The 24,044-nt window shown below is 39.5% G+C and overlaps 1 protein-coding gene across 1 annotated transcript in view; it reads left to right on the top strand.

Moving 5' to 3' along the window:
- The first annotated feature begins 2,016 nt into the window (after positions 1 to 2,016).
- TBC1D12 (TBC1 domain family member 12) overlaps positions 2,017 to 24,044 on the top strand; it is a 103,963-nt gene continuing 81,935 nt past the window's right edge. Inside the window, exon 1 of the mRNA XM_040624308.1 lies at positions 2,017 to 3,041. Coding sequence (XP_040480242.1) covers positions 2,095 to 3,041 — 947 coding nt within the window. The 5' untranslated portion in view covers positions 2,017 to 2,094. The remainder of the gene's footprint in view (positions 3,042 to 24,044) is intronic.

The following is a 24,044-nucleotide window of genomic DNA, read 5'->3' as shown; positions in this document are numbered from 1 at the left end:
ATGGTAATTCAATGTTTAACTTCATTGAGGAACCACCAAACATTTTCCATAGCAGCCATACCATTTACATTTCTACTAGCAATGTTTGAGGGTTGTACTTTTTCCACATCCTCTACAACACTTACTTACTTTCCACTTTTTTGAATATAGCCATTCTAGTCAGTTTGAGTGCCATGTCGTTTGGTTTTGATTTACATTTCCCTATTGACTAATGATATTGAGTGTTACTTCATATGCTTATTAATAGCTATTAGCATATATTCTTTGGAGAAATGTCTGTTCAAGTCCTTTGCCCACTTTAAAATTGGGTTGTCTTGTTAAGTTGTAAGAGTTCTTTATATATTCTGGATACTAGACTCTTATCAGATATATGATTTACAAATATTTTTTCTCTTCCTATATTAATTTTTCCACTTGTGTCCTGAAAGTCATTTCTTCTGAAAAATCTTGGCAATAAATACATTGCTAACTGTGCCTTTGCCACTTAGTCCTTCCTTAAGGCCTTCAAATATGCTCATTATAAAAGACAATTGATGTTTCTTAAACTGAGTGCTGGGTACATGGGTGTCTTTTTTTTTTTTTTTTTAAGATTTTATTTATTTATTTATTTGACAGAGAGAGAGACAGCCAGCGAGAGAGGGAACACAAGCAGGGGGAGTAGGAGAGGAAGAAGCAGGCTCCCAGCAGAGGAGCCTGATGTGGGGCTGGATCCTAGGACTCCGGGATCACACCCTGAGCCGAAGGCAGATGCTCAACGACTGAGCCACCCAGGCGCCCCCATGGGTGTCCATTTTATTTACATATTTTACTGTTACTCATATATAGGTTATATTCCTTCTTGCATGTATAAGAAAAAAATATAAGGGCTTGGCAATGCTGCTTCCTCTCGTTACTACCCCATTCTCCTATTTCTTCCTCTCTCTTCACTGACATACTTCTAGAACAAATGGCCAATATTTCCCCCTTCATTTTATCTACAGCTGATTCCTCTTTAATCCTTTGCAATACAACTTCTTTGCCCATCTTGAAATAATAACACCTTTGAGCCTCTGCCCCACCTCTGCCTTTATTCTTTCCCAGGCGAAGTCACTAATGACTCACCTTGTTGCAATATGCAGATGACTCTTCGTGTCTCCAAACCTAAGCCCTAACCCAAGTTTTAGAACTCTATCCTGTATATTCCCAGTCTTTTACTTTACCAGATATATTTCCCTATTAATCAAGTTTTTTTTTTTCCAATCCAAATCCCATTTCTTCATAGTTTCAGTCGCAAGAGTTTTGTAGTAATTGCTGGTCACTACCTCTTCAATCGCTCCTTATATCTTATCACCTCTTGTGATTTCTACTTTAAACGCCTTTCATTTCCACTCAGTGGCGATCACCCCATTTTAATTCATTATCACAGGGTGCTGGAATTACTTCAACAGCCCCTCTCCGCCGGACTCCACTTCCTTTCCAAACTCCCTGAGTGATCATGGAAATTTTTAAGAAAGCGATGTGATGAAACGTGGTGCTAGATAAGGAAGATTCCTTTGGTAGTATTGTGGAAGATGAAGTGGAGAAGGGAGGGTGTTGATATGAGCGATGAAGCCCTAAATTGTGGCAATGGCGGTAGGGAAGATGCATGAAAAAGAGTAAAGTATACTGGTGATCAATTGGAGCTGGAAGGACTTATATCTAATATCCTGTATTCTACTCCCATAAATTAAGTATGTCAATGAATTTTTGCTAAGGGAGGTAAACCCGTGCCTCTGTAAGAATTATCACGCTCGGAGTGAGCCAACCAGCCTCCAACATCCAGATGGCGGATCCCAGATTGGCCGCGGGAGTGTCAGGGAGCGGCCTCTCTAGCTCCTATCTCTATGGTTCGCGGAATCTCCAGGTCGCGGTTTGACCCGGCCGGGGTTTGCGCGTGCGCGAGCTTCGGCGCGTGCCCGCCCTCCCGCAACTGCCCGAAGCCCTGGGTAGGAGGGGTGGGTCTGGGAACGTTGCGGCGGCGGCCGCCGCGGCCCCAGCCCCTAGGATTGTTCCCGGGCCAAGCCTGTGCCGGGGACTCTTCCGTCGCCTTCTCGGGCGGCACTCACCCAGCCCTAGATGGTGGGTCCGGAGGATGCCGGAGCCTGCTCGGGAAGAAACCCCAAGTTGGTACCGGCGCCGGAGCCCGTGGGCCAGGACGGGAAGATGATCCGGGCCACCGGCGGCTTTGGCGGAGGCCTCGGCGCTATGGAGCCGCCGGCAGAGGAGGAGGAGGAGGAGGAGGAGGAGACGCCGCCTCGGCAGCTGCTTCGGCGCTACCTCGCGGCGGCCGGGGGACAGCTGGAGCCGGGGCTGTGCTACTGTCCACTCCCCGCTGGCCAGCCCCGCGCCCCAACGCCCCCGGCAGCTCCGCGCTCGGACGCCTGCCTGCGGGGCTCGGGCTCCAAGCACCGAAGCGCGGAGGTGGCGGATGCCCGCGCGCCGCGGCACAGAGGCATGACCAACGGGGACTCGGGCTTTCTGCCGGGCCAGGACTGTCGGGACCTGGAGGAGGCTCGCGGGCTGGCCCGCGCGGGCGGCCGGGATCCGCGCCACCGCCGCCTCCGCCCGGAGGGGCCTGGCGACGAGGGCGCGGACGGCGCGGGCAGCTCGTCCGACTGGGCCGCGCCGCTCGAAGACCCGCTGCGGAGCTGCTGCCTAGCAGCGGCGGACTCTGACAAGCCCCAGGGCACGGGCAGCGGTTCGGAGGGCAGCCCGGCCAGCGACGGTAGCAGCAGCGACGACTTGGAGCGGCCGGGAGCCGGCGCTGGGGGTCCCGGCGCTGGGGGTCCCGAGGAGGGCGCGTCCGCCGCCGCCTCGGCCGAGAGGACTAGCGGGGGCGCTGGCGCTGAGTCGCGCCTTGGTGTCTCGGACGTTCACGTAAACTCTCGGAACACGTTCGAGGTGAGCCGCGACCACCTGCCCCCAGCCCGGCCGCCGGTGCCCGCGCCCGCCGCGGAGCAGGGCGCCGCGGGGACCTCGGCCCGGGCTCGACGGAGCGGCGGTTTCGCCGACTTCTTCGCCAGGTACAGCGCAGGCTGCGCCGGGGCTCGGGGCGGGCTCGGGGCCGGGGCGGAGGTCGAGGCCGGGAGCTGGCCCAGAGCGGCTTGGCGACCGCCTCCGTGCGGGCTGTTTGCTGGCGTCAGGATTTAGCTTTGATTTGTCACCGGGGGAAGAGGAACTGGGTCTGCATTGTGTTGCCTGTAGGAGAAGTTGCCAACTTTGTGGGGAGCGAATCTTTCAGTTCCCCTGTGGGCTGGAGATATACCTGCTATTCACACCTGGTTTCCGTGTATTCAGGTCCTGGCAGTGTGCTAATGCCACAGCTGCAGTTTTGCCTCCTCCGGAAAAGCAGACAACTTGCTCGGTTCTCAGTTTATTTTTCGGTAGTACGAGGATTAGAGGTGGGGGGTGGTGGTGGGCGCGGCGGTCTGTGTGTACGGGTGTGGCTGTGAAAGAGAAAGGGAAGTCATTTTGCCGAGATGTCTATTTGTGTGGAGTCTAAATCCATTCAAGTGGCTTGGAAATTCTTGAAATTAGAAGTGAGTGTGTTACACAGTGTTTAACTGTTTCAGTGGCCTTTATTAAAATGCAGTTTGGAGTTTAGAATTTGATCCCAGCCGTTGAAGCCAAATTGCTGTGGCGCTTTATCTAGAAACTCCCTTTTCTCTACTTCTGCCAAATAGGCCTACAGTTTTTTCAGCAACTTTTTAATTTTTGATACCATTGTATTTGTGTTTTGACCTGTTACTCTTGAAATTAAGTTATGGTGCTGGACATGGCAGATTTTGGAATACGGCTTTGGATAGGGATAAAATACTCCTCCTATTGCACATTAGTGAAATGCCAATTTTCCTGGAGTCAGATCCTGCTTGATAACGCTTTTTTTTTTCTTTTAATCTCTAGGCAAATAAGAAAGTATTGCCAACTTGTAAACTCTCCCTTTCAGAGTTCTTCTGTGTTTTTGTTTCCTCTTCAGGGATCTTGATAGAAATGAAAAAAACAAATTGTGCAGCTCCAGTTTTAGAGGATTATACAATCGGTTTGCATTTTTGTAGACACACCCCAATTTTCTAATTGTAATTATTTTCTATTTTATTATCGCTTATTTCCCCTCCTTTGTATGAATTTACAAAAATTTATAAAGTTGTTTACATCAAGGTTGGGAAATCGTAATTTTGTGTTACTCGTAGGACAAGATACATAATAGATCTGTATTTGTGTCTGTAGTTGCAAAAATATACGAAAATATACTCAAAGCGTATAGTGGCAATATTTTAAAAGTTTGCGAGGTGAGCTAAGTTTATATATTTGTGAACTTTGGGTGTTTTTTGGTCATGTTTTGATGTCAGGTGTCAGGCAATTTTAGACCTGGAAGGGGCTTTGGAGATTGCTGATTCAGTCAGTGTACCCAGAATGCCTGCTTTGTGCCACCATTGGGAATAGAGATGATTTGGACAGTGGAGTTCAGGTTAGTAGGTATTAAGTTTGAAGACAGATACATATATAAGCCTTGCAAATTATGCACAATAACAAAGCAAATCTATTATAAGAGGTTTTCATATTAACAGTAGGGAGGAATTTTGGGATATTAATTTTTTTCTTTAATCTGTAGACTAAAAGGATTCAGTTAATATAGCTAGCTGACATTCATATAGCCACATTAATCATGTGTATCAGAGCACTGGACTTGAAGTCAGAAAACAGGTACCATGAAGTTAATTTCTCTAAGCCTCATTTTTTTAAATTAACATCTGAATGTCAAGATTCTAGGTGTCAATTGCTTCTTTGTACAACATACTTGGGAAAGGGCACAGTCAGAGGCACAATTTTTCTTTTAGCATTTAACCAAAACCTTAACTGGATTCGGAACACCTTAAAGGCAGAGATTATGATATTTATCTCTGAGTCTAGCAGTGGTATCGAGAACCTTGCTCAGTTTGTGTTGAATTGGCAACTTTTATAGACTCTTCCTCTTCACTATTCTCTAGGTAGTGTAATTTTGTTTTTTGTCAGTAAGCCCACTCCAGGCTTGCGCTCATGACCCTGAGATCAAGACCTGAGCTGAGATCAAGAGATCAACTAACTGAGCCACCCAGGGTGCCAGGGTGCCCCAAGTAATTTTGAAGAAATCTCCCATCCCCGGGCAGAATGATCAGAAATTTCCTTTGCCTTGACAACCTAAGAGTTTTTTTTTTTTTTTTCCTTTCATGTGTACAATTGTCATTCTTAACTCTGGAGCTCCAGATGAGGGATCCCTTTGGGGATATCTTATTCTAGGATGTATTCTCGTTCTTGGGTGCAGCCCCTACCAACTGCCACTTCATTTTTTGATGAGTGAGTTCACTGTCTACATAAGGTATTTTAGGTAGCTAATGGCAGAGTTGGAATTAGAAACCAGGATTCCTGGGGTGCCTGGGTGCCTCAGCCGTTAAGCGTCTGCCTTCGGCTCAGGTCATGATCCCAGAGTCCTGGGATCAAGCCCCGCATTGGGCTCCCTGCTTGGCGGGAAGCCTGCTTCTCACTCTCATACTCCCCTTGCTTGTGTTCCTTTTCTCGCTGTCTCTCTCTGTCAAATAAATAAATAAAATCTTTAAAAAAAAAAAAAGAAATCAGGTATCCTGATTTCCAGACCACGTTAACATTCGATCACAATTTATATTCACCTATGGCTTTTTTCTCTCCCACCTAATTATCCTCCATCTTTTCCTTCTGTTTCCTCTCTTTCTCTTAACCTGGCAAAAATCTGTAAGAGAAATACTTTTAAGGAATAGTTTCATGTTTATTTTAACTTAAGTAAAGAGAGGGGAACATTTTACAACGATTTATCTATTACTACAAAGTTAACTTCAGTTAAGACACATCATTGACAGAAGCTTCATTGAGTAGGATAGAAATTCTGTAGGAGCTAAAGGAATTTGGTCCAGGATGGGACTGCTTTCCATCTCCTACTTTCCTTCTTTTCCTTTCCTTCTTTTCCAGATGAGGTGAGTTCTAGTTTAGTCCCTGTTGGGGGCTTGCTTCAGCTTTACCTGGGCCTCTCTCTGTGAATGGTGACTTGACCATGGGAGCCCCACAAGTAATATTCCCTCAGATCCTTTGTCTTTTCCTGTTCATAAATGTTTAAAATGCTAGGTGGGGAGCACCTGGATGGCTCAGTCATTTGAGCTTGGATTCTTGGTTTCTGCTCAGGTCATGATCTCAGGGTTGTGGGATCCAGCCCTGTATCCGGCCCCATGCTCATTGGGGAGTCTGCTTGAGATTCTCTCCCACCCCCTCTGCCCCTCCACTGCTCTTGTATGCTCTCTCTGTCTCTCAAATAAATAAGTAAATCTTCAAAAAAAAAAAAAAATGCTAGGTGGGTACACTACCCCTACTGCCACCAACTTAGCAGTAAGAAGGAGATGAAAACTTAAATATTTATCAAGTGTTTCCAGGCTAGCCTTTGTTCTTTAAGGATCTGTTTATTACTCTTTCAAAAATAAAATAAATTTAAGTTATTTTTATGGGTACTTCAAGCAAATCCATGTCTTAATTTTTTTTCAAACTAGAAAGGTTTATTTTTTTAGATAGGTACACCCTTTGTAGATGTACTTTTTAAGCCATTTAATACTTTTGAGTTTTGTTCAGATTGCACTGGCACAGTTACTGTTATTTAGAAACACACAGGTATCTGTTGCCAGGTAGTGCTGATAATTTTTTTTACAGAGTCTTCATGTGAATCATGAGAATTTGGTGGCCTTAAGGGGCATAGCTAAGGTAGAGAAGAAAGTATTGAAGATTTCTTCCTTCCTTTTAAAAAGAGAATTGACATTATAGATTATGAAACATACAGATCCATGTAGCTTTTTCTATAATTATTGACTTCTGAAACTTACTAAATGTTGTGCTAAAAGATTATTTTCACAAAACTCTTTTTATTACAGGTAGGCTGAATAAGGAAGACTAAAGGCTGTTTTAGTGATTTCCTTTTTTAAAATTTTCTATTTTATTACGTAGTCTCCACACCCAACCTGGGGCTTGAACTCACCCCCCAGAGATCAAGACCTGAGCTGAGATCAAGAGTCAGACTCTTAACTGTCTGATCCACCCAGACGTCCCATACAATTTTTCTTTATTTAAGGTTCTCAGAAACAACAAAATCATCCACGCTCCTTTTTCCACCTAGAATTTATGCTAGTTGGCAAAATCATAATACACCTGACTGAACCATCATAGACCTCTGTCAGATAGGGCTCCCTTATTTGTTCCACAGCGTGTATTCCTCCCAACCAACTAAAATAAAAACCTATTTCTCAAAATATTCCTTTTTCAACATTTCAATAAAGAAGAGGCAAAATATCAAATTTCTGATAAGTTTTAAAAGATTTTTATAGCTCCACAAATCAAGCATTTCTTTAGTACATGTGCGGTATAATTATTTGTAAGGAGAATGAAGGAATATTTTGATATAAGTATTAAATTTTTGTTATTGCAAGAGATTATAAAAACTGTGAAAATATTCTTTTCTGTGTCACTAATGAAACTCCTTTGGACATTATTTATATGTTATAATTAAAATATTTGAAATTTTTAGAAAAGCTGAAAATAATATGTAATTTATTGTTCTAGAATAAAAATAAGGCTCTTTTTAAGATTTTAGAGTGTTGTGAAGCTACCCATTATATTAGATTGAGGAGCTAATGGCTCAAGAGCCTTTTGTATTTGTTCCCTGTGTTTGATACCCACTTCTCCCACCCCTCCCCCCAATCCGGTGTTTTCTTAAAACACAGAACACTAAACCACTGGAAATCCAGCTCTGGTTCAAGGACATTACCTTAGAAATTCATGGTTTTAGGGTGGATGGTTAGAAATGTGATAATCTAAATATAAATCAGGTAGAAAATACTGAGAAACTCCAATTTTTCTGAAACTAAGATAATTTTAAGATAATGGGGGGAGGGGCAGAGGGAGAGGGAAAGAGAGAATCTCATGCAGGTGCCAGGCCCAGCACAGAGCAGACATGGGGCTCAATCTCAGAACCCTGAGATCATGACCTGAGCTGAAATCAAGAGTCAGACGCTTAACCAGCTGAGCTACCCAGGCACCCTGAGACTAAGATAATTTTAAGTGCTTAAATATTATTTTGAAGTGCTAAATTAAACATTTTAGCACTATATCCCAATGACAAAGCAGACTATTACTCCAGTACTAACTTGGAGTTACTTGTTTGGTAGAAATTTTCTCTACTATTAAAAATGGGCATAGAGATTTACTTTACTTTTTAAATCCTTTTTTTTTTTTTTTTTGGATAGTTTTAGATTTACAGAAAAGTTGCAAAGATAGTAGAAATTTCTGGTATGCTCCTCACCCAGTTCCCCTATTGTTAATATCACATTACTGTGGTACACTTATCATAACTAAGAAACCAGCATTTGTACATTGCTATTAATTAAACTTCACACTTTATTCAGCATAGAGATATTGACTAAAAGATTTTTATTTGGGGAGCAGTTGTGTTTTACTGTACAATCAGAAATGTTTAAAGCAGAAGGGACTTCAGGGATCACTTTATTCATCGTTTAATATCCTATGGAAATCAACAGTGCTGTTCATCAGAGAAACCTTTTATTTGCTAGACATCACCTAGTAAGGTATTAATTTAATATTGGAAATGAGTTAGACATGGTAATTAGCTGTTCTTCAGGTGGACCAAGGGCATTGATTTTCAAGGCTTTTTAGTTCAGACTATTCGAGGCAGTATTTAACAACCAGTACCTACCTATTTGCCTCTGGAAAAAATTATGAAAGCATATCTTAATTCTACATAATTTCATATTTTTCCAAAGTTATATTGATGTGCATTTTCTAATTCTGGAAATATTCCTGTGACCTACTGAGGGTAGGATTTATTTTTATTTTACAATTATTTGCCTACAGTCAGATAGCGAATGAATAAAACAATCAGAACGAGAGGGTGCCTGGGTGGCTCAGTCAGTTAAGCCTTTTGCCTTTGGCTTGGGTCATGATCCCAGGGTCTTGGGATCAAGTCCCACATCTGGCTCCCTGCTTAGCGGGGAGCCTGCTTCTCCCTCTCCTCCCCACTTGTGCTCTCTCTCTCTCTCTCAAATAGGAAAAATCTTTAAAAAACAAAACAAAACAAAAACAAAAACACACAAAAAAACAACTAGAGTAAAGATGTGATTCGTAGGGCTTGAAGCGAATATACTGATTTCTACGAATCATAAGAAGTTTACAAACAAAAACATAACTTTTGGTGTAGTAAAATGCTATTGGCTTGAGAAATGAGAAATTTGATTTTTGTCCTGGGTAGCTTCTTCTGCCATTAAATAATTGTGTGACCTTGGGCAAATAACTAAATTTGTAGACTTCAGTTTCCTCATCTGTGAAATTAGGAGATTCAGAGTCTCTTCCCGCTCCAATATACTGTGATATTATATCACATGATTTTCTTGCAATACTCTTGTAGACCTAAAATTTTGCCAGCTAACTATTACAAATGTGAACTGAGTTAAAGATGGTGCTTTAAAAAACAGGATGTTTGTTTCATCCTTAAAATGAGAAAGTTGCCAGAATAGAAATATCTCCAACTCTAAATTCTGCCTTGCAACTCTTTCCACCATCTTTCCATGCCTCCATAATGGTGCACATGAATGTCCTGGCAGATGCTCTCAAGAGCATTAACAATGCAGAAAAGAGGCAAACACCAAGTTCTTAGAGATCATGCATCCAGTTTCTAACTGTGATGCAGCAGCGTGGTTACACTGGCGAATCTGAAATCAGTGGTGATCACAGAGCTGGGAAAATTGTTGTGAACCTCATGGGCAGGTTAAACAAGTATGGAATCAGCCCCAGATTTGATGTACAACTCAAAGATATAGAAAAATGGCAGAATAATCGGCTCTGATCCCCCTAGTTTGGTTTCATTGTACTGACAACCTCAGCTGGCATCATGGACCATGAATAAGGAAGTCGAAAACACACAGGAGGGAAAATCCCAGGATTCTTTTTCTAGGGATGTAATACATATGTGCAAATAAAATGCTTCAATGAAAAAAAAATAAATTCTACCTTGCACATTTGTTTTAGTAAAGGTCTAATTCTGCCCCAGAATAATCATGCTGAACATCAGTAATCTTTGTTCAGTTTCTTGTATATAGATAGTATAGACCAGCAGTTCTAATTAGAAAATTCTAGATTTTTTTTCTTATAATTTCTTTGGAGTAGAAGAGAAAATAGGTAAGTAAATTCTAGTTGATCAATGTAGTGGAATTTGAGACCTTAGCTTCCGGACCATGAGTTATTATCTCAAAGGTTGCCAGTGTTCTACTTTGGCGAACTAATAATCTAGTGCAATAATTCCAAGCTTTTGTTATACTTCAAAATCACCTAAAAGCACATTTTTAAAAATTAGTTTCTCCAGAATCCACAACTCCTACCTTGTTAAATTCAGGGGACTTGCTTTTTTGGCAGATGGCATGTTCAAAATATGGGATAGTGTAGTGTTAAAAGTGCTGGTTCTGGAGTTAGACTGCCTTGGTTTGAATTAGCTTATCTGCTATATGATTCTGCATAAGTTACTTGACCCCTCTAGATCTTAGGCAACTCATCCATAAAGTAAGGATAATGGTGATACCTACCTCATGAGATTGTCCATGAGATAATGTTCTAGGTGTGTTGTATTTCTTATCTGGCATATAGTGAAGGTTCAAATGTTATTATTCAAACTTTAGTATGACAGCCGCAGTCCCATCCCCAGCTTCATCACTGAAATCCATTGGTTTAAAGAAAGGAAGAGATGAGTGGATTTTTGTGTACTACTTGAAGAAACATTACACAATTTGTGTAGTAGATTTTTAAACATAATTGGTGTTTGGGGTTGTATGGGAATTAAAGTGGACTGTAACATTATCTAAAATTTCCAGAAGTCTTGAAGCTTTGACTAAAAAGCAAATCTGAGAAGGAACTGAAAGGAGGGAATATTGAGAAGGATTAAAATATTTGTGTCTTTTATTGTTGTAAGGAACTTACAGGCAAAGCCAATTTTTTAGTTTAAGTTCATGAAATGTTTAGCTTGGCTCACTCATACATTTCAAAGTTAGTATGTTGTGGTGGGAAAGCTTAGGGAAGAGTGGAAACATTTGGAGATTTTGAGGTGACACATCTGTTACCCATCTCCAAGCGTATTGGGAAGGGGAAGGTCAGTCCTTTTTGAGGCAGCTTATTTCTTCCAAGGAACTCTGCCAGCTACCCTGAGTTGTCCCCAGGTAGTTCGGATTGATAGTTGCTTGGACCCTACTACAGTAATTCCTCAACTTCAGTGTTTAAAATTGCGTGGAGGGAGGAGGTTGTTAAGAATGCGGATTTCTTGAGCCCCCCCCTCAGTTTTTGATTCACTAGATCTTGGGTGGGGCCCAGCAGGAAACCAAGTATTTAACAAGGACTCCCTAGTGATTCTGATGCAGGTGTTTGCCAGACTATAATTACTGAAATAATTGTTGATAGGCAGGTCTCCTCAGATAATAACTGAAAGAAGGTGCAACATACATTTATAACTCATATTACCTTATCGATTTAAAATTGGGTCATATGTAGGTCCTCTGTAATTGGTGAGTGTAATTACAGGTATAGTAGAGAACAGGGGTAAATATAAATGTAGAAGTATTTTGCTAACTTTCACTACGTTGAGAAGTTACGTCTGCCTGATTAAATCTTAGTTTCCTTTTTATTAGTGGGAAGGGTCTTTAACTTTCATTTTATGCTGTGTAGATAGCCATGTTTGCCTGTTCTGTGAAAAGCTTTAACTTTCAAAACCTTACTCAGATCTCTTTACTGTGGAGACATAACTTTACCTCTCCTTATTTATAGCTTATCAAAAAAAGGTGTTAATTTTCCTTCCTTAGCTAGTTGTAACTCTTTTCCATGCTTTTAAGAAAAAGTCTTGCAGATTGCACGTCGTTTATTTCCCTTTAGAATTTGCTGCTTCAGCCTTTCTGAGACTTCTTATTTCTGTGGCCAAAAGAAGAAAGAGAGGGAAACCCATGTGACTGTCTGGGTTTTCAGCAGGCTCTTTCCTGCAATTAAGAGAAGTTTACTTTAGGAAACCAAGCTACAAGTTAAACGCTCCTAGTTAGAGCTAGTTTGAGAGTGAACTTGGTAATGTGTTTAAATTTACCTTTAAATTTGGCTTTTCGCTTTCTTTTTAATTTGAATTTTATTTTGGGAAACATTATTGGCTAGAATATATTTCCATCTCCCTCTTTCTAACCCCACAGAGATTAAAACATTCTGAGTTTGGAACTGAACATGATAGTTTTGAAATCAAATTATGTGCTATTTTCTCATATTTTCCCAAATAGTGTAATGTATAACTACCCATCATACATTGGGAATTATTTACTGTTTCCAAATCTGGTTTTCATCTAGACTGTAGTCATCTCCTAGTCAAGCAGGGGAAATACTTTTATTGCCCCCCCAAAAAAGGTATTCAGAGACTATAAATTCAAAAAAATTTTTGTAAGAAAAACAGAAAATCCTCATTTTTTTTTGACTTAAAAAATATAAATTTATTATCTGATAGCTCTGTAGATTAGAAGTCTAACATATGGGGGCGCCTGGGTGGCACAGCGGTTAAGCGTCTGCCTTTGGCTCAGGGCGTGATCCCGGTGTTATGGGATCGAGCCCCACATCAGGCTCCTCTGCTATGAGCCTGCTTCTTCCTCTCCCACTCCCCCTGCTTGTGTTCCCTCTCTCGCTGGCTGTCTCTATCTCTGTCGAATAAATAAATAAAATCTTAAAAAAAAAAAAAGTCTAACAAGTCTCAGTGGACTAAAATCATGGTGTCAGCAGGGCTACATTCTTTACTCGAGAGGCTTGAGGGGAGGGTCCATTTCCTCGTCTTTGGAAAAGCTCTTATTTGCTTTTTGAAAAGCAGGACAGGAAATATAAAATAAAACTACTAAGGATAAATATGTTGCTTCCATACTATTCCAGTTAAGGTGGTAAGGAAAAAGATAAAATTGGAGACTGAAGTTACAGTTAGAGACACTAAAAGCTGTTAAGAGAATGAGTTTGAAGACGTTTCTACAGAGAAAAATTGCTGAGGAGAATACAATGTTAGTTGCAAGTTAGCTCTGTACTTTGGCTGCTAGGCTTCAGAATATTACTACAGATTATCCCCATATTTATTTTCTGCCCAGTTTACCTCAGTGCCTTTGTAGAGGTTTCTGGCAATTTCTTGCCTTAAATATATCTGCTATGCCTCCCTCTTAACTTCCCTAATGTCCCCATCCTCTCATGGCCTCTTAAGAGGTCATATTGTGCAGCAGAAATATTTTTTAATGACAGGTTTTGTGTGTGTGTGTGTGTGTGTGTGTGTGTGTATACCTATATATAGTATATATATATGATGCATATTATGTAAAATAACCTATATATGGTTTAATATAGGCTCTAAAAGTTTAGGTGCTAGTATGATAGATTCAGATATTAAAAAGTACTATTTTTTTTTAAAGATTTTTTTTATTTATTTGACAGAGATAGAGACAGCCAGCGAGAGAGGGAACACAAGCAGGGGGAGTGGGAGAGGAAGAAGCAGGCTCACAGCAGAGGAGCCTGACGTGGGGCTCGATCCCATAACGCCGGGATCACGCCCTGAGCCGAAGGCAGACGCTCAACGACTGTGCCACCCAGGCGCCCCTAAAAAGTACTATTTTATGCAGTGTGTTCTTCTTTGAGTTTCAGAGTTAAAAGGAAAATTTTCTACAAGCACCATGGTAACTCTAGCAAACAGAATTAAAATCCCTCTTACCCATAAGGAGAAAAGTAATTGCTCATTAGCAGGAAGATAGATTGTGTAGTGTTAAATTTAAGTTCTGAGGTAAACTGTTGAAGTTTTAAGTCAGTAAAAGGTCTCAGCTGAGTAGTTTCTGTATTTTTGAAGAGTGATAAAATGTAGCTTTTTAAAATGTAATGCTCTTTTTTTTTTCTTACGTGGCCCTTGACACTCACCCCTGTTGGATTGCCTTAACCTCATTGGTACTGCCTAGGATTAAAGAGGTTGAAATCCTGGGTATTGTTTGGAAAACAAAGATTTGTTGTGATTCAGAATTAGGTGTTGGGAACCAAAATTTGTTATCAAAGACTAATAAAATTTTTGATAGATTATTATATAAGGTAACCAGCGCAATAATTGAACATACAATCAGAGAATAATGGCCATCTTTGTGATATATTCACAGAAATGCATTAATACTGTCGAGAATACTTAGGACAGCAATTAACTCTCAAAATTGGGCATACAAATAACTGAGAATTGTACTGCAGGAAGAAACAATTTTAGAAAATAACCACTATTACATTTTCCCAAATAAACTAATAACTAGCTATATATTTAATGAGGAGATAAGATTGTTTTGTTCTAGGAGACCAACACAGTGCAATCTTTTTATTTAGTTGTCTATTTAATGGAAACATCATAACACCATGTAGAAAGAAGAGACACTTACCTTGATACTAGAGGGATTTCAACTATGCTACTGGAAGATAAGTTCTATCATGCATGCCATCAGTTCAAGAAGTACTTCTAGGTCAGGCCTCAGCAAAAGGTCAACAAAACAAATGAACAACCACCACCACCACCCTAGAGCTAAGTGTGTTTGTCTCTTTATTCTTAGAAAGTTTAGGTGCCTGATGGATATTTAGCGTCTGCTTGAATTCTTTCACTAACAAGGAGGTCAGTTTCCTCAAGGCAGCCTATTGAGGGTATTAATTGTTAGAAGGTTCTTTATGTGGAAAACAGTGTATCTCTTTGTAATGTTTCTGGTCCTAATTTGCCCTTTAGAGGCACAAAGAACAAGTTAGTTTTTTTACATAATCACCCTTCAGAAATTTAAAGATTGCTTCTGAGCCCCTTTTTTGTTTTTGGACCTTCTGACTTAAGCATACACAGTTCTTACGAGTTAGTTTGAAATTTTCTTACCATTTATTTATTCAACAAACGCTTTTGAGCTCTATTATGTATATGAGGCACTAAGGAAATTAAATATTAAACAATAAGAAAGTTAAATAGTATTAAACTCAAGATAGGAGAGTCACATAAATCAGTACTAATACAGTATTACCTGATTAGTGTTCTAAAAAAAGATACAGGATGCATCGGTAGCACCGCAGAGTGATTAGGGTAGATGGAACCCGGGTGCTTGGTCTTTTACTAATGAGAACAGTTGGGATTGGAATGAGGCTGACTGAGGACCATATAGGCACACAACAGCATGTGCAGAATTTATGCATGAAATAGCACAGCACTTGGGACTGCAGATACTCAGTATGACTGTCCTTAGGGCAGGTGAGGCAGAGTGTCAAAATCTGAGGCGAAATGTTGGAGCTAAATTGTGAGGAAGTTGTAAGACAGAACCAAGCAATTTAAACTGATTCCATGAGGGGTGGCAGTACACAGGACTTTTGATGGGCTTTTTTTTTTTTTTTAAAGATTTGATTTATTAGAGTGAGTAAAGGTGGTGGGGGAGGGGCAGAGGGAGACTCAGACTCCCCACTGAGCAGGGAATTGCATGCTGGGCTGGATCCCAGGATGCCGGGATCATGACCTGAGCCGACGGCAGACGCTTAACCAACTGAGCCACCCAGGTGCCACTGATGGGCTCTGAAAACAAGGGCAGCATGCTCAGAGTTGCTTTTTATTTTTTTAAAAGTAGGCTCCACACCCAGCATGAAGCCCAATGTGGGGCTTGAACTCACGATTCCAAGATCAAGATTTGGGCTTAGATCAAGGGTCTGATGCCTAACTTACCGAGTCACCCAAGCACCCCGCAGAATTGCATTTTAGAATAGACTCTTGGGGCAGATGATTTGGGACTTGTGAAACCAGGGCTTGGATACACTGTGGTAGTTTATGGGTGCTTGTCAGTCTCCTTATTAAAGTATGATATCTGGTAGTTGCTGTAAATAACATTAAATTCAATCCCTGTCAGAAGAAACCACTAACAAATTGAGTGACATATGCTTCTACCAGATGCCTTTTTGTGAAGCTTTAATGGAGGAAAACCTTGAATCTGATTTTTGTTTTGAGGGAAGTGGGATGACATGAAAATGGAGAGTCATGTGAAAAATTATGTCTACCATGTTTTGTAAGGAATTTGATGAGGGGGAAAAGAACCAGAATAGCCGTTAGGCTGGTTGTTTTGCTGTCGTGAATCAGAAAGGAAACAAGTTCAGGGAAAACCCTGAGAGTGTTGGTGTACAGTCAAGTCTTTACATTCGGTGCACATGTTAAATACATTGATTCATAGAAGTGGATGCTGGCAGTATACCCTTCAGCCATTTCAAGGATTGAATGAGGCAAAGACAAAAGTATTGAGACTTCCAAACTCCCTGGAGATAGGGAACATGTCTTTTTTTGCTTTTTTGTCTCTGCATAGAGACATAGGGCCTTATATATAATAGGAACACAAAGATTTATTGGGTTACAGCTTTTAAAAAGGTACAAGAATGTAATATAGCTAAATGTCTGGAACCTTTGAAGTGGTCACTCAGGGAGGCTCTCCACTTCTTATTTTAATAGTATCATTTCTCAAAGTATTTTGGTACCTGTCTTTGGGGAGATGATTTTCTGTAGGAGAGAGATCTGTTGGGCCAATGTAAGACAGGACTGGAAAACTGAATGTTGGAGGAGATTAAAGCTGAAACACATGAGGAAGCCAACTAAACAAGTTAGTTGTACATTAACTGTAATAAGTACTTTAAATAATATCTTAGGTATAATAGATTTATCTATTATGGTACCTGCACCATTTTACATTACCAGGCAAATATGTAAATAGTTGTGGTTTGTACAAACCAGCATAAATGATTTCACCTTCATATTCTTCTGAAGGATTAAATAAAGTCAGAGACTTGGTGTCTGCCACCCTTAAATTTGGTCATCTTGGGTAGATCTGGCTGTATCAGTTTAATTTCGGTGGAGCCTACAACTCTTTTGTTACTTACCAACTGCAAAAACAGTCCATGTTTAAAGGACTAACTTTTTTTTTAAAGATTTATTTATTTATTTTGAGAGAGAGAGCGCATGTGTGCACGTAAGCTGAAGGGGCGGAGGGAGGAAAAGAGAGAATCCCAAGCGGACTCCTCACTCAGCGTGGAGCCCGACACAGGGCAGGATCTCACCACCTGAGCCAAAACCAAGAGTCAGTCGCTTTACGGACTGCACCACCCAGGCGCCCCTAAAGGACTAACTTTTATATAGATTATGAGAAAATCCATAATATAGCATCTGTAACTGGCAGTGTTATAATGTAAAAGAAATGTTGAAATCTGTATGGTAAATGTTGCCTTAATGAAGTTGCAAGTTTTGTAATATCCTTTATGCTTTTTCCACTTGGGAAGTAAATAATTTTCTTTAGCTTTTCTTTTTTTGAGAGAGGGGGAGAGGGCATGCATGCATGCACATGGGGCAGGGAGGGCAGAAGGAGAGGGAGAGGGAGACTTAAGCAGGTTTCATGCCCAGCCTGATGCAGGGCTCGATCTCATGACCCTGAGATCATGACCTGAGTGGAAATCAAGAGCCGGACAGTTAACCAACTGAGCCACCTAGGTGCCCTTTCTTCAGCTTTTCTGGTTAGCAAAACAAATTATTCTCAATTTCAGTAGAAGTGGATGTATCTGGCTTTTTCTTGCACTCTGTCTTGTATTTTTGATCCTTTAGTAATAGCAAACAGATTCATTTTTTGTCATTTTTTTCATTCTTATTCATTCTTACAAATCTATACCAAATAACATTTGTTTGCTATCACCAAAGTTTTTAAAAATTTTAAATATCAGCTTTCATTTTAGATTTGATAAAACAGCTCATGTAGAATAAACAGATTTTGATATGAAATCATTTTTGTATCTTGTTTAAGTGGGATTTAGTTTTCTGTGTAATATATTTAATTCCAAACACTACCAGAAAAAAAAATAAAAGTGAATTTCCTTGAAATAGTTCCTACTTTACAAAGTTGTGTGATTTAGTTATGGTTTTTGGTTTGGCATACTTACTAATACTTAAAGATATGGGTCTAGTCTTAATTAAACTGGTGATCATGTTTTAAAAATTGATAATTGGAAGTTCAGTTTTAGAAACCTGTTAACATTTTTTATTATGGTAAAATACATATAAAATTTACCATTAGTGACATTTAACGCATTCATGGTGTTTGTAGTCATCACTGCTGTCTAGTCCCAAGACATTCATTACTCCAGAAGGAACCTCCATACCCATTAGCAGTCACTGCACTCCCCTCTCCCCGCAAGCCCCTCCCCTGGCAACCACTAATCTGTGTCCTGTTTCAGTGGGTTTGCATAGTCTGGATATTTTGTGTAAATGAAGTCATACAATACATGCCTTTTGTGTCTTCTTTCATTTAGCATAACGATTTCAAAGTTCATCCATGTAGCATATATCAGTGCTGTTCTACTTTTGATGACTGAATAGTATTCCATTGTGTGGGTATACCACATTTTTTTATCCACTTATCCACTGATAGACATTTCTTTGGGATGTTTTCACCTTTTGGATTTTATGAATACTGCTGCTGTGAAATTTGTGTACAAGTTTTTTTTTTTAATGCCTCTCAAGTTATTTTGGGTGTTATGCCTAAGAGTGAAATTGTTAGGTCATACGATAATCTGTAACTTATTAAGGAACCACCAGTTGTTTTCCATGGTACCTGCACCATTTTACATTACCACCAGCAATGTCCAAGGACTCCACTTTTTGTACATCCTTTTTTTTTTTTTTTCCTAGTTTTAGCCATCCTAGTAGGTATGGAGTGGTATCTCCCTGTGGTCTTAATTTGAGTTTCCCTAATGACTAATGACATTGAGCATCTTTTCATGTGCTTATTAGATATTTGTGTATCTTTTTTGGAGAAATGTTTATTCATATCTTTTGCCCATTTTTAATTGGGCTGTTTGTATTTTTGTTGAGTTATATGAGTTTATATGTTCTGAATACTAACCCTTTATCAGTTATATGATTTGGAAATATTTTATCCCATTCTGTGACTTGTCTTTATACTTTCTTGATAGTATCATTTGATGCACAAAAGTTGTAACTTTAGATTGGCCAAATTTGGGGTGCCTGAGTGGCTCAGTCAGTTAAGCATCTGATCTTGATTTTGGCTCAGGTCATGATTTTTCAGGGTCACGAGATCGAGCCCTACATGGGGCTACCATGCTCAGCGTGGAATCGGCTTGAGATTCTCTCTCTCTTTCCCTCTCCCTCGGCCCCTCCCCCTGCTTGCAGGTGCATACATGCTCTCGCTGTCTCTAAAATAAATAAAATCTTTAGATTGGCTATATTACAGTTCTATATATATATGTAACCAACTTAGTTTATACTTTAATAGGAGAAATAAAATGTGTATATAAGTTACATAGAGCATAGAGGCAGGAAAGTACAGAATGTGTGGAAAAGGATATAGAGTTTGGCTAATAGGTTAGATTAGTGTCCATAATTTTAAGGAACAGAGGCCCACCTAAGCTACCTTAAATGAAGGAAGATTTATTGTTGGCATGAAATAGGCATCTTGTAGATATTTAGAAAATAAAATATACGTGGGCTATAGAATGCCTGGAACAGTGGTTTCTCCACTTTTCAAGAAATGGTATTTCTCATCTTTCTGTCTTCTGGTTGTTCAGTGCATGGTTTCCACCTACAGAAGCCCTATAAAGCTGTCTCAGCTGTACCTGATTTATCAGTTCAAGCATCTGCCAGCCTTCAACTGACTCATTTTCTAAGTTTCCTATTTAAAAATTCTAGGACTCAAAAAAAAAAAAAAAAAAAAAAGGAAACCCCTTCGGGTCCTCTCCCTCCTTGGGAGCTTTGTATGGTCACTTTGCTGTCACTCAATAAACCTTGCTTTGCTGGCCACCAAAAAAAAAAAAAAAAAAATCCTGGGAATCTGATTGTCTCAGCCTATGAATGAATACTGTTCTGAAGGGCAAGGCCATAAGATACAAATGCAACCACATCGGGCTACTGCTTTTTTAGGGATTGGGGCAAATGCACAAATAGTGGGAGTGGGTTGCAGGTATGCTAAAGTCACATATATTTCTCTTAGTTGTGGCAAGAGTAGTAGGAACTAATGTTGGACAGATAATTTGGGTTCAAGTTGTGAAGAGCTGTTAAAACTAGGATAAAAAATTTAAAAATTTCCATAAATATTAGGGACTGTTGAGGGTTTGAGGGCAAGAAAATGAAATGCTCTATTCTTTCCTGTTTGTACTTTGTAGTTTATTCTATCCAGAATGAGTTGTTTGACATTCTCCTCTTAATTTCTGTTTGTCTGGGCCCTCCCTTATTCATTCAGCAGGCATATTTGAACAGCAACTATATTCCAGGAAAGGAAGGAACTAGAAGAAGGCCTTTCTGGTGAAGTCAGCCATGATCACATTGCAGACGTAAATTGATATGCTGTGATGTGATACTGGCAGGGAGCATGAGGCAAGATTTACTTCTCTGGCTTGAATCTGGCTTGTAAGTTTATCTTCAGGTTCATTCCTGTGCTTCACAGGAGTTAGGGGAGAGGGTGATTACAAAGAGGTAACATGATGGAATTTTTTGGGGTGATGGAACTGTTGTTGTACACCTCAATTGTGGTGGTAGTTATGCAAATCTGTACATGTGGTGAAACTTGTAAAACTGCACATCAAAAGAAAAACAGCCAATTTTCATTTTGTGTTGGTTTAAAAAATATTCGGTGAGTGTTTTACATAGCTTATATGCAGGGCATTACGAATGTTATACAGTCCTGTTCTCAGTACATTTATAGTTTAAAAGTTGCATTCAGATCAGTATATAAGATAGAAAGTGAAAAGTATTAGAAGAGAATGATGCAAGAATTGGCTCGTAGAGAGGGTTTATAGACATAACGGCTCACTAGACTGCACTCCTCCATTAGACTAATGCTGTAGGACTGAATCTTGGCATGTACTCCCCCATCATATGTTGGAAACCTAATCCCCAGTGTGATAGTATTTGAAGTTGGGGACTTCGGGAGGTGCTTTGAGAGTGGAGCCTTCACGAATGGGATTAATGCCCTTATAAAAGAGATCTCAGCTCTGTCATCCCTTCCACTATGTGAGGATACAATCAAAAGACAGTAGTCTGTGAACAGGAAGGAGGCTCTCACCAGACGCTCAATCTGCCAGTGCCTTATCTTTGACTTCCCAGCTTCCAGAACTGTAGGAAATAAGCTTCTGTTGTTTATAAGCCACCAAATCTATAGTATTTTGTTATAACACCCTGGATGGACTAAGACAACTAGGAATAGAAGTGATTTTTTTTTTCCTCTGTAGCTGCCCGAATTAGTAAACTTTCATTTACGTGTGTAAGCACAGCACTAAGGATACAGTGCTGAACACAGAGCTCACAGTCTAATACAGTGATAACATCATAGAGCTTGTATTCAAATACAGAAGATAACAATTAAATAAATTTTCAGAATTGTTTTGTCTATTTTACTTCCTTTGCCTTTCCATATCAATTTTAGAATCAACTTGTCCGTATCTACAGGTAATCCTTATTAACTTGGGAAGAATTGACATTTTTAATATGTTGAATTTTCTATTCCTTGAATACAGGTCTCTCCATTTATTTTGGTCTTGTTTGATTTCCTTCACCAGTGGTTTGTATTTTTCAGCATATACATCCTGCTCATGTTTTGTTATATTTATATGTAAATACTTAATATTGGAGATACTATAAATGATCTACTTTTAAAAATTTTAGTTTCCAGTTATTCACTGCTAGTATAGAGAAATCTGATTGATGTTTGCCTTACATCCTATAATCAAGCTAAATGTTATTTATTAGTTCTAGAAGTTTTTTTATGGATCCCATGGGATTGTTTATATAGATGATAATGTTTTATACAAATAGAGAAACTTTTATTTTTTTCTTCCTTATCAATATATAAGACTTATTTTTCTTATTGCACTGGCTGGGACTTTCAGTATGATTTTGAAAGGGAGTGATGAGAGTGGACATCTTTATTTTGTTCTAATCTCTAAAATATTTGATCTTCCACAGTTCAGTATGATGTTAGCTATAAGGTGTGTGTGTGTGTGTGTGTGTGTGTGTGTGTGTGTTTTAAGATGCCCTTAACCAGGCTAAGGAGCTTCCATTCTATTCCTAATTTTCTGTGTATGTTTTTTTTGTCAAGAATGGATTTAAGATATTGTCAAATGTATCAGTTGATATGATCATGTGGTTTTTCTTCTTGAGACTGCTAATAGGGTGGAATACGTTGATTGACTTTCAAGTATTGAATGAGCCTTGCATTCCTGGGATAAACCCCACTTTTCTTTCTGCTTTTATTTTTAAATATTGTCACTTTTTAATTTTTTCATTATTTAAATAATGCTTTGATTGAGGTATAAATCACATGCTATGTAACTGATCCACTTAAAGTATACAATCCAGTGGTTTTTAGTATATTCACAGACTTGTGCAGCCATCACTACAATCAGTTTTGAACATTTTTATCACTCCAGAAAGAAACCCTGTATCCATTATTGAAGATTAAATATATATGAATATATTTTACTTTTATCGTAAACAAAAACACTAACATTTCTTTTTGTTTATGCAGGAGGCATAAATGGAAACATTCACAAATGTGGTTAGCGTTATTCATCATCATCAATTGTTATCTTGCCTTTCTTTCCCAACTGTCTTTTATTTTTTAATTATTTTTTTATTTTTTTAAGATTTTATTTATTTATTTGACAGAGAGAGGGACAGCCAGCAAGAGAGGGAACACAAGCAGGGGGAGTGGGAGAGGAAGAAGCAGGCTCCCAGAGGAGGAGCCCAATATGGGGCTTGATCCCAGGACTCCGGAATGACGCCCTGAGCCGAAGGCAGACGCTTAACGACTGAGCCACCCAGGCGCCCCCCCCCCCAAGTTTCTTTTAGGTTAAAAGATAGCTTTACCTCCTGGTGATTGGAATACCTTTCTCATATTTTGCTGATGTGTTGTTCCTTGTTACTGCTCATGTTCTTGTTCTAAAAGTTCTTTCCTATACTCTTCCTCTTTTCTTCTTCTGGTGGTTTCTATCTCTCCTCTGAATGTGTTAGGTACTATACTGGGTGTAGAGAGATGGAGATTTTCTTCATGAAGCATTCAAGACATGCAATTGGTGTGTAGCACAAAAGCAAAAATATTTTAAAATTTTTTCCTTTTCCCCTAAATTGTATTCTATTTTGTTCTGTCTGTGCAACAAAAGAATAAAAAGATCTCTATTAGTAAGATATTGCCCGGAACTTATTATGGCTGGCTCAGTTGGTAGAGCATGCGACTCTTGATCTTGGGGTCATGAGTTCAAGCCCCGTGTTGGGTGTATAGATTACTTAAAAAATAAATAAATATTTGCTTACAAAAAGAAATAAGATATACCACAAGGTGACTTGCTGACATGAACATAGGAGGAAGAAGAAAATAATTTGTATTTTTGAACTTCAAATGAGTATCAAAAAGCATTTTGGCAATGTGTAGAATGAAAGGGAATAGGCATAGTTATGAAGCTCTTACATGTTAATCGTTCTGTGAAGGACATGAACAAGTTAAGTGTGGTTAGAAGGAAGAGGAACTGTTCACGAGACCTGGCTCAGATCTCTAGCTATGTGACTTTTTGGCAAGTGATTTTATAGGCTTTCCCAGTGTGGTGGCGGTGGTACATAGAATACTTAGAGAATTTGATGGAAGTTATAGACAACTGCCCAAGAAAAAGTTACGTAAGCACATCATTTACTTCAAATTGTGCATGCAGTTTGAGGAGGCATGTGGACCTCCTCTAGCTCATTCATGTACGTTCATTGATTCATGATCAAGAACCTTTGACCTAGTTACTCTCTATGGTCCCTCGCAGCTCTAAAATAGTTAAAAAAAAATATATATATATATAAAATATATATATATATAGTCTTTACTTTTTTTTTTTTTTTTTAAGATTTTAGTTATTTATTTGACACA

Source organism: Ursus maritimus, unplaced genomic scaffold (genome assembly GCF_017311325.1).
Source record: "Ursus maritimus isolate PB19 unplaced genomic scaffold, ASM1731132v1 scaffold_7, whole genome shotgun sequence".
NCBI classification, from domain to species: domain Eukaryota; kingdom Metazoa; phylum Chordata; class Mammalia; order Carnivora; family Ursidae; genus Ursus; species Ursus maritimus.
This window is presented reverse-complemented; position numbering and strand designations above follow the sequence as displayed.